This window comes from Lactuca sativa, chromosome 5 (genome assembly GCF_002870075.4).
Source record: "Lactuca sativa cultivar Salinas chromosome 5, Lsat_Salinas_v11, whole genome shotgun sequence".
In the NCBI taxonomy this organism is placed as follows: Eukaryota; Viridiplantae; Streptophyta; class Magnoliopsida; order Asterales; family Asteraceae; genus Lactuca; species Lactuca sativa.
Window position 1 is genome coordinate 126512595 of NC_056627.2, and position 16550 is coordinate 126529144.

A 16550-nucleotide genomic window follows, 5' to 3' on the forward strand; every position below is an offset into this window, starting at 1 on the left:
TTATTTAACAAATCTAGGCTGGAAAAAATATCAAAGTTGGTCTTCAAAAAGTTTAACTATTTTTCTTTGTTTTATTCATTTAAATAAGCATTAATTTTTGAATAATTATCAAACAATTAAGGAAAATTACCAAACTTTTTGTAAACTTCATATACAGTGTGCATAAGCTGGGAAAAATACCAAATTTGATTTTCATATAATGGAATCCGATTTTTGGATTTATGTGTATCTAATCTAAGAAAAATAGAAACAAAATAGCATACAAAAGAGAAAACTCATCCAACTTCTCATACAGCATCCTAATATAATATAAGATGTTCTTGTAAAGTTTCATAATTTTTGGATAAGTGTAGCTATATTCATCAATTTAATCCCTTAAATATTCATTAAATCGGGAAAAATAAAAAATTGTCTTGGAAAAATCTGAAAACGTTTTCATGGAGTCTTTATGATGTCTAGAAGTTGAAACAATTATGAAATATCGGTTTGGACATCCATAACTGTATTGTTCAATTTATTTCTCTTCAACAAAAATAAATTAGAAATTAACAGAAAACAGCCGTAGAAATGCATGCAACTTTATGAAAAGTCTTTACTCAGTGCGTAGGTGATATTCGAAGTTTACCAGAATTTATTGACCTTTAAAAGTATTTTATATGAATTATTGATCTATTTTCTTGCAAAAATATCAATAAATCGAGAAAAGTGATTTATTTTCTGAAAATTTCTTGATCATCTTGGTTTGTTGTCTAGATTCTAGGAAAAATCAGATTTGATCATAATGGAAGGTTTAGAAATTTATTTGTGAATAAATCTTTTATGACATATTTGAAAGCTTTTTGATCATCAAGCATCAATGCTTGAAGATCATCACATGCATGTTGGTTTTTGGGTGAAATACTACCACCATCATCATAAAAATCATGGTTATGAACATATGATTCATCACCCATCCATAGAATGGTGTAGAAGTTGAAAAATGTGCATGAAATGGAGTAACTTTAAAAGGAGAATAAGGGGTTTTCGATTTTACCTTGATGAGCACTTAAAAATGGAGAAGTTTTTGAGTAAAAATGGTTGCACTTTGCTGGAATTTTCGTGAGTTTGAGAGAGAAGAAGAGAGAAAAGGAGTGATGGAGTGTGAGAGAGAAAGAGCGTAAGAAAAATGAAGACGGAGTGTGAGAATGGCTCAAATGATCACTAGTTTGGAAACAGTGTTAGTCGTAGAGAGAGAGAGAGAGAGAACGAAATTGAGGGGATGAGAGAGGGTTTCATTTTCTTCCATTTTTATAAAATTCAACTCTTTTATAAAAATATCAATTTTTTTTTATAAAATGTGTGCCCTAATCAAGTTTTTTATTCATAAAACCTTGATTTTTATGTGAAATCTAAGTACACTATAATTTGATTCGACTTGTTTCCAAGTTTTCTAGTAGGTTATAATTTAGCTTCTAGTTACTAAGTCTAGTAGGAGTCGTGCTTATACATCCAACTAAGTTTATTCAAATCTATAACTGTCTCAAATTTTGACGGTTGTTACAGTTTCCCCTGGTTTAAAGAATTTCGTCCCGAAATTCAATTCGTGACGTATTCTATTAAAACTCAACCGAATACAATTATATAGTTAGAGAGGTGGTGACTTGAAGAGCTCTTTGATTATTTTGGGTTTATTTCTCAAGGGAAGAGCCCAACTTTTAGCTATAATCAAATTAGTGTTTCCCTAATTCGAGTTCTACACTCTAGATTATGGGAAATTTGGTTCATGGAATCATGACCCAACCATGGCGACCTAGACGAAAAAGATTATCTAATTAGATATTATCTGAATTAAGAGAGCGCTATAAATTATGCTAAAGCACCAACTGCATTGAGCGTTAAGTCCGCATTGATCCTTAAGTCGCGTTCTAAATCAGCACTAAGTGTAAATTTGCCATCCGATAAAGAAGAGATTAGGAACAATTTGTTCACTTCCGGGTTGGCTACTAAATCTGGAAAAGATATATTCCGAAATAAGAAGGGGTAACACAAATGAAAGAGAAGCGATCAAGGGTAAGTTCCTAAAGATACGCACTAAGGGTAGGCAACGAAGTTGTGGTACATCTCAAATGTAAAGGCTATTTAAGTCCCGTCTACCAAAGAAATTACGAAATGGCTAAAGATTTCTAAAGCTATATTTACTACTACTGTTACTCTCTCTATAGTAAAATCATATTTGAATATATATATATATATATATATATATATATATATATATATATATATATATATATATATATATTTAAAGAGTCATTGTTGCAAATGGAGGCGATGAAAGTTCGTGACAAATTAAATCACATTGTCTAGATAGCATTTGAGTGTTTAGAAATGATAAATAATCTCATTATTATCAAAATGTATAATAATTCCAAGAGAATGAAGATACATGTGTGGCGATCAAATGAAGTAGTGTATATATATATATATATATATATATATATATATATATATATATATATATATATATATATATTAATTAATTAATTAAGGTTACAGGTTTTAGTCATCAATAAGGGAATTTATACATAAATATTTTGATTACTCTTTTGAAAAAAAATTGTCTAATTGTCAAAGTCAATACAAATACAAGTTTAAGAGGAGTCAGGGCATTTATGAAAAAAAGTTTGAGAGTTTAGGAATTCACTAGAGATTGCAAAGTAGAATGCTATTTTACAAAAGAAGTAAAAATATCGATCATTGAAAATAATGCATTTTTTATTCAGTGATTCTACCAAAAACAATCATTTTAAGGATAGATAATTGTAATATTTAAAAACTTTTTTAATGTTTTTAAGAAGAAGAAACATAATAAAATGTATTCTTTCACATATATTTTCTGGATTTAGAGAAATGATAAGAAGAAGGGTATTCATCTTGTGTATTAATTGTAAGGAAAATACAATGAAAATTGCACTTTAAATCAAGTTTCCGAATTTAGAATGAAAGAGAAAATGTAAATAAGGATCACTTGTTTACAATAGATTTCAAAATAAAAAAAAATGTATATGATGACGTAATTGAATATATCAAAGTTGACCAAGTTAAAATTATGTCTCATGATTATACACACATTAATCTCTCAGGTTGATAAGGGTAGACTTCTAGTCTGTATGTGTACGAACATGGTACCAAGAGAAGAAAAATAGACAAAAACAAATTTAGACCATTCATTGTGTTATTATTATGAGTTTGTGAGATCTCAAATCAGAAGGAGAGCAAGAAATCAAGATCGGGAGAAAGAAAATGTAGGTAGTAGCAATGATTGCTATTGATAAAATTTTAAGAGCAATACAAATAGGTAGATTTAAAACAAGGTCGAGATATATTTCAAACTTCACCCTTTGATGTATGTTGATTGTTACATAGACATGAAGAAAGTGTTTGCTAAGGTTTGCTAAAAATTCATGAGTAATCTATTAAGTTAAACTTCATTTGTGAAAAAGAAGAAGCACTACAATTGGTAATTGAAAATCTAACAGTTTTGACCTTTTAGACTAGATTCCAACAATGGTTTAAATGGATAAAGTAAAACTCAATATATTTAAAAGAATAATTATATTTTGTTAAAAGTGCATCACTAGAAATTTAAGAGTGAACACTAATGTTTTGAAATGCTGTAAATTTTAGAAACATTATATGTTATAAAACTAATTTGAAATAAAATAAACAAATGTGGTATGTTTGAAATGTAGGTAGAGGTGATGCATTGTAAACACGTTTGGAGTAGAAAGTTGTAAAAATATCATGATGGGTTTCATGAAAACACATTTAAGAAAGTGATCAAAAGAGTCCAAAAAAAAGTGGTTTGAAAATCCTATGAAGTTTTTGCACATAATATGAACCTCAATGTCATATGTTTAAGTTTTATAGCATAGAGATTAAACACTTTTATAAAAGGAAATGTTTCTAAGTTTTTCGAAAACGTGCCAAAATAGTAAGCAAGGTTTAAAATGGTTTATATGCCCTTTAAAAGCACATATATCCATTGAAATGGATTTGAAATGAAATTGAAATAACAAGGTTGAAACCAACAATGGTTAAAATGAGTTTTAGAGAAAACTGTTAAGTTAAAGCAAGTTGTCAAAGGTGAAGCTGGTTGTTTTTAACGAGAAATATAACTTACATTATTGGGAAAGGTCTAGTAACTTATATGAAGTAGTTACAAACTATTGTACTGATGGTAAATAGAACTGGTGAAATGAAATGGGTTTAGTGAAAGATTAAGAAGCAAGGACTAATTGGGTTAGTGTAACTAGTCATACCTAATACTAATGCGAGTATAATACGAGTACCGGTGGCTTAGTCCCCAAAATAAAGTTCAAGAGAAAAATTGTTTGTAAAAAAATTTATGGTGTCAATGTAGTTATGTAGCCTTTTATAGGGGTCAGGGGTTAAGTTATAGGTTTAGCGTCTAGCTCATGGCGTAAGAGCATGTAATCATTTATAATGATAGGAATGTCAATAATGTCGATAAGGCTTAAACAAATGTATGAAAATAATAAGGTTCGAAGGAGGATTCGAAATTTTTCGGAAGGATTCGTACAATGAAGTAGTGTGAAAATTGATGTTTGTATTTTTAGCAATATGGACTTGATTCTTTCGTTTGTGATAGTGTCAAATTTACCAAATAAGGAAAGATCCTCATCACCCAAGTTTCATTTGGACAAAAACTTGGATCATGCAACTTGTATTGTATGATGAATGAGAACCTTTGTCTTTGGGAAATTAAGACTAATTCCTTGTTCACATGTATATGTGAGTCAAGTGAAGGACTAGGGGATCGGGTACACTTGGTTTTGCACTCGTCAAGTCCATCACAAAGAACGATAAGACTATTTGTTATGATTTACTAACGTTAGTAAATACGGTTATGCTTACAAGATTAAGTATAATTCTTAGTCATTGAAAAGTCTCAATGTATAGCAGAACGAAAAAGAAGAATCAAAGTCGGCAGAAAGATAAAAGTTTCTCCAATCTGAAAAGATGGGAGAGTACTTGAGTGTCGTGTTTTATGATCATCTTAATGATTATGAAAACCATATCACAATTTGATCCTCTAAGGACACCTTAGTGCATTTATTTTGCTAAGAAGAGGAATCAGGAATTGTTGAAATGGTTAAACCAACTAAGATGAACCATACTTTGCTCCAAAATCAAATCTTAGAGTCATCCTCCAAGATTGTATATTGAGTGACATATAAACAAATGTAGAGTAAAATGTTTTCTACTCTTGTACATTTGAAATTGGTAAGTTGTAATGTTTTGGATAAAACAAAGTTCAACTAACACCGATTGTCAAAAGTGTTTGTCTTGATAGGTAATCGCACTAACTCTTGAATATTTGTTTGTCAAGTAATGTTTCTTGATAGAGAGAAACTTATATGTCAAAAGGTCAGTTGTAGTCTTAAAGATCTTGAAAAGTTTTAAGAACTAATCAAGATTAAACCTATTGTTAATCACTAGCACACGACTTGAGGTTTGTAACCTATCGTGTTGACATATTCTTATTTTTTGTGCCCATTCCAGTTAAAGTTGACTATGCATGTGACTTCTAAGAGTTCTCAATTGTTTGCATTACAACCTGGAAGCAATGATAGGCCCTTGTGTTGTCAGGTGGCAAGGAATTAAGATTGAACAAGTTCAGTCCATTTGAGTTTGGATTTGTCACTAGCCTTGTCTTAAGATTATGGTTATGACAAATTCACATGGATAGGAACACATACACCATAAAAATCTAAGTGTCATAAGGTTTCTCTCCAGTTCATGAAAATGATTGTGAGGAAACACTTTCACTAAGTAGATTTTAAAGAGTTAGCAATTGTAATATTTGCATTCTCAAATTCGATTATGACTACGACATACCTCTTCATAGTTCGAATTGTGAGAAATGGCAAAAGGTCTAAACATTTGAGACTTATTGTTGTGGAGTGTCCCGAAAAAGCAACTGAAGACATTGTGAATGAAGACATTAGTGATGTTTTAAATTATCTATTGTCAGACTGTCTTTATGGTGCTAGTATGTTGGGGTTTTTGAAAAGAATGGAATATGGTCTCTTCCAACCTCAACACTACACACATGTTGCATATACTCCCACTGGATGTGGAGTTTTCGTCAAGGTTACTTGCAGTTACTGACTCTGGGTGGTTAATTTTTTCGGTAACATTCGTTAAATTTGAACTACTTTTTTAGACGATAATTTATATAAGTAATTGTAACAATTTTATCTAAAAATTTCCAGCATATTGCAATATGGAGTGCTTTGCTTATGGAAAGATGGTCGGCGAATGTAAGGTGGACGATATACCCTCAAGAACTCAATTTGCAACCCTGAAAATCATTTTTTTAGGAATGTAGCAAATGGTGTTGGAGACTATCCTAAATGGAAGGATGTGGATATGGTTAGTTTAGTTATATATATATATATATATATATATATATATATATATATATATATATATATATATATTACCAAATTTATTACTATTTAATTTTTTTTCCAAGTTCTATTCCCCATAACCGTTGTTGGTGTCCCTTGGTTTGTGGAAGTGCTACATTTAAATATGTGGAAAGTAAACATTTATGATTCGACACGATCTTTGAGTTTCTTCTCAAAGTACAAGATTGGTGGAGAATTCAAAAGTTTTGGGGATAGTATTATCTGAGAGCTAGATGTGATTGAGTACTGGAACGATTTCCCCAATGGACACAGAGACAATGCAATTGTGGAGTTTCTTGAAGCTATAGATTTGCCACACCGGGAATACATCGAAGATAGAGGGGATTGTGCAGTATTCATATCATGTTTATAGAAATGATTGTTTTGGGGGTACCGGTGAAGATTGATAGCCACGTAGAGATGCATGATTTCTATATACAAATTGAATGACAAATATTATTTGGGACACTATACAACTTGATTTTAGGAACTTTGTAATATTAATATGAAATACATGTTTTTAGTAATTTTTTTAATATAAATATGTGTTTTATTTTTGTTATTATATTTGTTTCGCAGACTGCAAGTCACTTCCGCGGATTGTCAAGTCAATTATGCGGACTGAGAAGTCGCAAATTACATTTCACTATAAAATGACTCAAAAATCTATATGATTTCATCTAATGTATATCACTACATCTACTTTGTATCTCTTACAATGGGTTCAAGGACCATGGACCACTGAGGAGTATTTGCTTCTAACTCGTGCATATATTAATGTCTACGAGAAGAGCAATTTGAATGATACAATGTTTTGGCTTTGTTTAACCAATACCTTCAACACTGACGCTCAAACCACCTTAGAAAACCATCGCAGCACACTTGATATAGCAGCAAAATGGTATGAACTGAAAACAGAAGTTGTGTTATTCAACGATCTTTATAAGAAGATTGAAGATGCACGTGTGAATGATATTGAGGAAGACATCTTGGAGGTGGCTAAAAAAGAATACAAATCCATTAACAACAGAGAGATTTTCGACTATTAAGCCCCTTGGAATCTTTTCAAGGATCTCCCGTATTTTTAACTTGTACTGCATTTGTATTGCTTTATTTATATGTACTATGATTGATTTTTTTTTAATTGTGTTTGTATTATGTTATTTATCCTTTATTTTTTTAAACAGAATGCACCAACAAATATTATGATACATTCAAATAAACAAATCATTACAAATAACATAAAAACATTACAAAAAAACCAGAAAATAAACATTACGAATAAGATATAGGAATGACAAACATTACAAATAAAAGAATCGTCTACATGAAAAAATGTTTATTTTTAAAGAGATTCCAAACATCCGTATACTCGAACTCATTTCAAGATGTAAAAATGGACATCTTAATGGATAAAGTCACTGACTTTATCCATTTGCATGCATACAAGAGGGTAAAAACTCAAACCCTTGGTCTAAAAGTCATCCAAAGTCCCAAAACTCTTGCAAGGCTTAATGAGAATGCGAAAGCTCTCGTTTATATGAATTTATGAGCTCAAAACTACATAAAACTACACTTCAAGTACCTAAAGTAGCTCATACTCTACTAGACCAAACTATGGGACCAAAAGTATACACAAACTCTAGACTAGCAAGATCTAAGCAAGTAAACCTCCAAAGGATGCTTGAGGGTGAGATACTTCTGGATCTAAGTGGTCTTGAGCTTCCAAGATGAATCCACTATCTTTTCATTCCTTCAAAAACACAAAAATACACTCACTCAAGCTCAAAGTGCTCACAAAATGGATTATGGTTTACAAGGGACGATTTGGGAAATGGAGGATGATGAGGGGAAAGGTCTTGATGAGATAATGATGCTTAAATAAATCTCAAACCCTAAAAATTAGGGTTGACACCCAACCACGTACACCCTGCATACGCTTGGGTACGCCTAGCGTACTAGCACAGATACACGCTTCACATAAGTGAGTTATGGGACCAATTATGCAACAAATTAATTACTTATTGAAAAAGAAATTACCTAAACAAAGGTGTTACAAAAAAAGACATTGTGATTGTGAAATCGGCGATGGGATGTATGTAAGCGGGGGTGATCAGTGTGAGTGACAGGTATATGTGAACCATTGCCAACAAGAACATAATTTATTTTGCTATTATTGTTAAAAGAATGGAGTTTACATGTTCCTGAAGCAAAATGAGAAGTAGCACCGATGTCCATGAACCAAGATGGATCATGTGCATTGATGGACATGGTGTTTATTTCACTAACAACATTAGTGGGTTGGTCAGATTGAGTCGGAGGAAACCATTTCCACGGGGGAGTAGGCTCGGTGCTTTGATCAGCGGTGTGAAATGCAACAAGAGGCTGAAACAGACGATCTGTAGTGGCGGGACTACTAAAGGTGAAGGAGAGCGGTGACTCTGCTATTGTCCGACATAGGTGTGAGGAACATATCACAGGATGTAAGCCAGTCGTAGGGTGTCCAAGGTAGAGGAAAGTCGAGCCACAACATCAGGAAAGTGGTTATGTGGAGACGGAGAAAGGACAACCTGTTGTTGGTGGTTCTTTGGTGGATTGGTGGCTAGAAGAGTCGTTACGATTGTTGATGTTTCGGTTGTTGCTCTTTATTTTAAGATGAAGTTGGATAAGCCGAATAAAGAATAATGGGAGCAGATACGTGGTCGGAATGATGTGCAGTAGCTTGACGGGGTCGTGAGAAACAACCGTCCTCGAGAGAAGGATCAATCGGGCTTGAAGCAAAGTCGGGAGAGGTTCTTTGTGGTGAATCACAACAACAATATGGTCATATTTTGGGTTTAACTGTTGAGAAAATATGTGACAAGAGTATGTTCCGAAACCGCATGGGCGGATCCCTTTAGGGGCCAGAGGGGGCCATGGTCTCCCCGCTTTTCAGCCTACTTATACTTGATATATATATTATTTTTTAGTTATTTCTAGGATATTATAAAAAATGAAGCTTTGGAAATTGGAGGGCTCGAAAGGAACGGAAAATAAAAGTAGAAGTTTTGTGAATAACTAACCATCCTAATTTGAAGGAAACATATGCTCCAAAATTCAAATCTAAAAGTTCAAATTATCTGATAACTATAAAACGGAGAAAAAAAGAACTAAAAAGTCTCAAAAAGATTGTAACTGAACACACAGCTCTTATCCTCCTCTCCGTTTTTCCAATGGTTTAACGATGCATTGGTCGAGCTTCTCAGTCTCTCCGTTCATCTCAGACTGTCACACTCTCACTTTGCTTCACCTCTGTAGCCTCAGTTGCTAATAAGTTGTAAGGCAACATACTCTTTCTTGTATCTTGTTCCTTCTCGGTGGTTGTTTTAGGGTATTTTATGGTAAAGTGTTATTAATCAGAGTCCAACACATTGTGTGTATGCATATACATGAATTGCTTTTTTAATTAAATACTGCAACAGAGCACCTATGCCTCTACATCCTATATTAGCTTTTGACTTTTCTTTAAATACATGTGTGATAGGCTCATAGTCATAGCCATAGGAGCACATATTTGTTACTAATTTTTTTAGGAAGATAAGATAGTAAAGTACAAATTACGAATTTTTTTTAGGAATATAAGATAGTAAGAATTACTATTTTTGTAAGATATGTATAAACCATTTGTTGTGTAAACGTTTTATTTTTGTATATGTACCTTGTGTAATTGTTTAATTGTATAAATTGAATAAAAAGGATTTGACAAGATATAGAGAAATCCTTTATTACAAACGTATTTAAAATATATATATATATATATATATATATATATATATATATATATATATATATATATATATATATATATATATATATATATATATATATATATATATATAATAATGCTATTTTTTGTAAAGAAAATATTAAAGATTAACTATGAATCATAACCCAAGTTGTGAGTTGTTAGTTCATTTTTATTCAAAAACCTAGTTGGTAGCTGTTAGAACTGCATTTATAAACAAAAAGTATAATAGTATTATGATATGTTACAATTTAAACAGAATTAAAATTGTTTATATTGTTTCGTTGTTTCGATTTCGGCCCCCTTAGCCTTTAGAGTTTGTGTTCCGCCCCTGATATTAGGGTTTCAATATTTTCCCATAATCAGATTACCTTTGCTCTACAAAATATATACAATCCAAATGGATTGACAATATTAAATGGGCAAGACTAACCGGTCTATAATATTACACTAATAAAAACAGGAAAGACTAATAATGTATGTTGGACAGAGTAACTCAAATGGATGTTCCGGGTTTTCAATGGCAGTGGGGATGGTCTAGACTCTGCTAAAAAGTAGCAGGTGGATTTGATTCAGAAAGCGGAGAAGTTTACATTTTCCAACAGCAGTGACAAATGGGTATTATTTATATTCGCTTTCTAAAAAGAATCTAAGGATAGTAGAATTTGATTTTGTATAACCTTTTTTAAAAGATATTTTGGCTTGACTTGCAGTCCTATGAAGCCTACAGATTAATAGAACAACAAATAAAAAAACTTCCATTCCATCTAAAATTTATACACACCACTATACCTCTAAAACCCTCATCATAAAAAAATAACATTCTATTATATGAACAAAACAAAAATTACAACATTTTTACGTGGTAAAAATATGGGACAAAAACTTCAAGACTGTCAAAAGAAAAAAAGTTGACCCCTCCAACTTCTCTTTCAGCTCTAATATTACCCCTCCAACTTCTGTTTCTTGTTTCTTTGGCCCCTGCAAGAAACAGAGGTAATAAATCAAGGGCTTTTTTGTCCCAAAATAAGAAAATAAAAAAGAAATGCCAGTAAATAGAATATAAAAACGACAAAAGGATACAAGAAACCAGCAGCTTTGGCCTCCTTGCAAATCCACAATCTCTTCAGCTGTATAGAAAAACGTACATCAGATGCAGAAAGTACTGTCAAACATGCAAACTTAAACAACAAATTAACATTTTACCACAGAGATACTAATGAATCATATCCATATGCATCTCTGACTTGTACTAAAGAAGACGTGGACTTGCAGACACCCACAAGGCCACAAACAATAAAATCTCAATAATTTAAGCACTGGATGACCTTAAATACTCCATTTGATCCACTAATTCTTGCAAATCCTCATCCCATTCAAGCTGTTGACCATCTAAATCATCAAGAACATCTTCAGGGTGTTTTTCAATCTTCAATAGTTCTTCCCATAAATTCGAATCATCTTCCAATAAGCTTGAAACATCTTGATTTCCCACATCGCTGCTTGATTCATCTTCAACAGGGGTCGCAAGAAATGAATCCAGACCATCATCAACTTCTTGTAGATTCTCAAAGCTTGGCACCATTGTTAACCTTCTTTTACGACCAATTTCAATGTGTTCTTGTTCCCTGTGTGCGTATTTAGCCATGTATTTTTGAAGGAATTCGGGATTTGAAAATGCTTTTGCGAGAAATCCCATCATGTTGTGTTGTTTTCTTTCGGTGGATCTTAATCTGTTTTCCATGGCTATGAGTTGGTCTTTTGAATGTTGTTGAAGTTGCCTTAGACGTACGATTTCTGCCATTAATAAGCTTCTGTCTCTTTTGAGTCCTTCGAGTTCTTCCTCGATTCCGTATTGACCTACTTCGATACATGGGCCAAAATCATGCTTTTGTTGAGTGGATTGGGATATGTTTCTTCTTCTTCTGATTGTTTTTAGAAGTTGCCTTTGACCTCCGAGAAACCCTTCATTTGCAAATTCCCACCTGTCTGGATCCACTTTTCTAAATCCCTGAATCCAATTTGCATCAAATTTCGTATTCAGTACCAAATTAAAGCGATTATTTTGAACAACAGAAATAAACGAAAACAAAATTCTGAAGATGCACAATGTGATATGCCCTAATTGATGATTTTTCAATAATCAACACAGTTGATCAATCTACGAACACAAAAAAGCATTGCATTCTGAGAGTAAGAAGGATAAACGGAAAACGCAGTGTAACGTGAAATTAAAATGATTTTTCACAGATAAACCTACTATTACAACATTCAATCATAACACATAAGAAATGCTACTAAATCGTTTTATCGAATTCCTTGCAAACAACAAATAGCGTCCGATTGTCATGACTCAATGTAGGTATGAATCGAGAAGATGGACTTACATAAGTATTGAGCTGACGGATAAAGCTAGAAAAATTCCCATGCTTAAAATACCTCGGAAGCAGAGTAGTGGAAAACTTATGAGAATCCCAAACAACAAAACTATTCCTTCCTCTACTCCACGAAACCACCGAATCAGTTGATGGATCTTCCACCATGTCGAAAGTTTTCGTCAGGAACGGCGGAGGACCTACCTCATGCAACCCTTCCCTCGGCCGCGGCGAAGAAGATGAAGACGATGAACCAGCGGTTGCGGCGGTGTTCGTAGACGATATAAATGTAACCTCCTCTACTTTCACACTCACTCCTCCTTGCAATTCAGTTTTCAAGTCCATTGTCAATGAAATCTCTTCGATTAACGTCTTGTCGATGATGAATGTCTTATTCAGCTTGAAACGGGTGTTCGGAGTATTAATAGGAGAACGAGGAGAAGGTTCTAGAGGATAAAATATCAAAGAAGGTTCTTGGAATCATGCTGTGAAACTTGTACAGTACAAACTGCAAATGCGTGTTTTATCTGAAGATATTTACTTGTAAGAGTGGAAGTAACATCTACTTACTTGTACTGTACAAGTAAATAATGCGGTAGCTGTGTGTGCATATGGATTAGGCTGAGCACGTGTGATGTAGTGTGTGGGTTAAATCAGGACACGTTCCAGAAATATCTGGACCCATTCTCAATCATCAAGCACAAACATTTTAAATTATTTTCTTGAGTTATATTATTTTTTTGCATTAAGGAGTAGGGTTTCGTTCCCTCACAACTCATCGAATTTATTGTCACATTAACTTTTGTTTTTTCTTTTTCTTCATTTTTTCCAACCCATAATAAACGGAAATCATATCTTTCTAAACTCACTCAACCCACTCAATTAAAAAAAAAATACAAAACAACTAATATACAAGTTTTAAAACACATGGTACAAGAAAAAATAAGAAAAAGAAAGTAGAGAAAGATGATGAAGTAGGTTAGTGAAACCAATCAACCCACTCGTTGAAGCGGGTGGTACCGCCGATAACTCTATTGCTAATTAAGATTTTACATTTGATTGTTTTATATTTTTTTTAATTGACTGGGTTGAGTGGGTTCAAAAAGATAGGGTTTCCGTATGTTGTGGGTTCGAAAAGATTAAGAAAAATAAAAGAGAAAAAGTGATGTGGCAATGGATTCAGTGGGTTTGGAAAGAATGACTCCCTCCTCCCTTACGTTTTTATTTAAATGATAGAATATTTTATTTATAAGAGCATTCATCAATTAGTTTAACGCATATTGATAAACTCATAAAAGCAGATATATATATATATATATATATATATATATATATATATATATATATATATATATATATATATATATATATATATATATATATATATATATATATATATATATATATATATATATATATATATATATATATATATATATATATATATATATATATATATATATATATATATATATATATATATATATATATATATATATATATATATATATATATATATATATATATAGGGTTGGGTTATTTTGTTTTCACTATCTATTGTGTGCATGTATAATTGATTCTGGACCAATCATTTTAGTTATTTTAAGAAATTGATTAATACATATTACATGTTGAAGATATAATGGATATAAATTACATCTTCAACATTTAATATGCATTAATTAGTTTTTAAAATAACTAAAATGATTGGTCCAGAATCAATCATACATGCACACAAAATAAAACTTGTTTATATAAAAGTTGAAGTTACTGGTGAAAATTGTATCCATCGTTGTTCATATTATGAAATAAATCTACTGATTATAGTTTTTTTCAAAAAGAATGTTGGATTTAAGACTCAGTGGACCTTTCTAAAAACTATAATAAGATATTTTCTAGTCTTAAACATTGATGTGCTTATTGACCAAAAAAAAGTTGTCTCAATAAATGTTTGAAGTTACGGATGAAAATTGTATCAATCGTTGTTCATATTATGAAATAAATCTATTGGTTACAGTTTTTTTTCAGAAAGTATGTTGGTTTTAAGACATTTCTTAACACTATAATAAGATATTTTCTAGTCTTAAACATTGATGTACTTACAATTACAATATATTTTATATCACAAGTACAATTTTTTCAATCTCATTATTACATAGTATAATTTTTTCAATCTCATTATTACTGAGTGCAACAAAAGACTGAAAACAAGGAAATATAATTTCTTAAGAATTGGTTAGGGTTTATAGCGAGACCCCAGTCAGGGGCTCTGCCCCTTGGACCGCGCTAGGGGCACTACCTCTTTAGGAACCCCGGACCCAGGAGCATTTGCCCCTGGACCTTAGATTTGTTATCGAACCGACTTCTAATTCGATCTTATACATACATGCACTCCATACAAACCCAAAAATATATTAGACCTCAAATTACGAAGTGTCTTATCTTACATGTAACTCCAGTTATACAAAATGACATGGTCACACTAAAATCACCAACACAATTACTACAATTTATTTATAATTAAAACAAACAAACAAACAAACAAATCTCCTTCGATGGGTGCACGTGTGTCTCTATAATGTATTGTTCAACCTAATCTTTCTTTCTTATAGTTGCAAGTCTGCAACAAGATGAACAAATCCTAGCCGTAAAAGAAGGGTAATCTTTGTGTAATTAAGCCATGACGCACTGCAATGCATCACCCACTTGTACATTTTCATTAATAATTATACGTCGATTAAAATAGTTAGGGGAATTTTTTTGTCCAATTCGCTGCGTCGATTGAAATAGTTAGGGGCGATAAATAACCCACTTGTACCCTGGGATTAATAATTGTACGTCGATTAAAATAACTGGGCTTTAGATAGAATATAATATGGTTTTTTGTCCGATTCACTACATTGGTAAAAGATACCAAGTAAAAGAGGAGAAGTTGGGGGGTTAAGCACCGGCTTATATTCGTATTCAGGGGTGACAATGGGTTCGGTTTACGGCTTTTTTGGTTTCTTCGAATCGTGTTCCTTGTTTTGAAATTTTTTTTGGTCTAATTTGAAACCTAAACCAAATCAAATTCAAATTCTATGAACCAAATCGGAAACCAAATTCTATTTCGGTTTGGCTCGGTTTGAAAACCGAGGAAATCAAATACTAACTTAAAAAAAATTAGTGTTGCAATTTTCCAAACATACATTACAATGTTTTAAACATAGAAATGGAGATAGAGGAATCGTGTACCGATGGTCGGATTTTCGTGAGAGCTTCGTTGTCGATTGTGTGAGTCGTGGCAAATAAGGACAGAGGAATCAAATATCAACGATTGGATTTTCGTGAAGCTTGAAGCCTTGAACAGTGATCAAGTCATTTAAGTGAACCTTACATTGGTAAAATAGTAAATTGGCTAAAATGATTTTTATTTTGTAATTAATATTTTTACGTAATATATAAAATATAAAATATATAATATACTTTTTAATTAATTTATTTATGCAATTCAGTTTTTTCAGTTTTTTTGGTTTGGTTTGGTTTTAGCTTCATGAGACCGAAATTCGAACCAAAAACCAAATTCGCAATTCGGTTTGGTCTTGTACCAAACCAAAAACTGAATTTAAATATAATTTGGTCTGAAATCGATTTCGGTTTGATTCAGTTTTCTGGTTTTTCGGTTTCGGACCAAATAATTCTCACCTTTACTCGTATTGTTTCCGCCGATTGATCATAACTAAGAAAGATAATTACCATTTAATATTTTCTAAAGTTCAAAAAAAATGTTGGTGATTTTAGTGTTATCATGTCATTTTATGTAACTGGAACTAACATGTGAGTTATTGGGCTTCATAATTTGTACTCTAATATATGTATATGTACGGGTTTGTGCGAAATGCATGCATGTATAAAATCGAATTAAAAGTTGGTTCGACG

At 32.1% G+C, this 16550-nt stretch overlaps 1 protein-coding gene across 6 annotated transcripts; it reads right to left on the minus strand.

Annotated features, from left to right (window-relative positions):
* Positions 1–10988: 10988 nt before the first annotated feature.
* Positions 10989–13046, minus strand: LOC111918518 (heat shock factor protein HSF30). Of its 6 annotated transcripts, none has more exons than XR_006192369.2 (4): positions 12645–13046; positions 11464–12268; positions 11341–11387; positions 10989–11238 (listed from the first exon to the last, which is right to left on the minus strand). XR_006192369.2 is itself a non-coding variant. In XM_042902543.2 (4 exons), the coding sequence occupies exons 1-3, from the start codon at positions 12975–12977 to the stop codon at positions 11384–11386; spliced, it is 1020 nt and encodes a 339-aa protein (XP_042758477.1). In that variant the 5' UTR covers positions 12978–13045; the 3' UTR covers positions 10989–11238; positions 11341–11383. The 6 variants fall into 6 exon arrangements, 3 of the variants coding, with proteins under 3 accessions (XP_042758477.1, XP_023769948.1, XP_023769949.1); XM_042902543.2 differs by having other exon boundaries at positions 11586–12268; positions 12645–13045; XR_002859261.3 differs by having other exon boundaries at positions 10989–11387.
* Positions 13047–16550: the final 3504 nt, after the last annotated feature.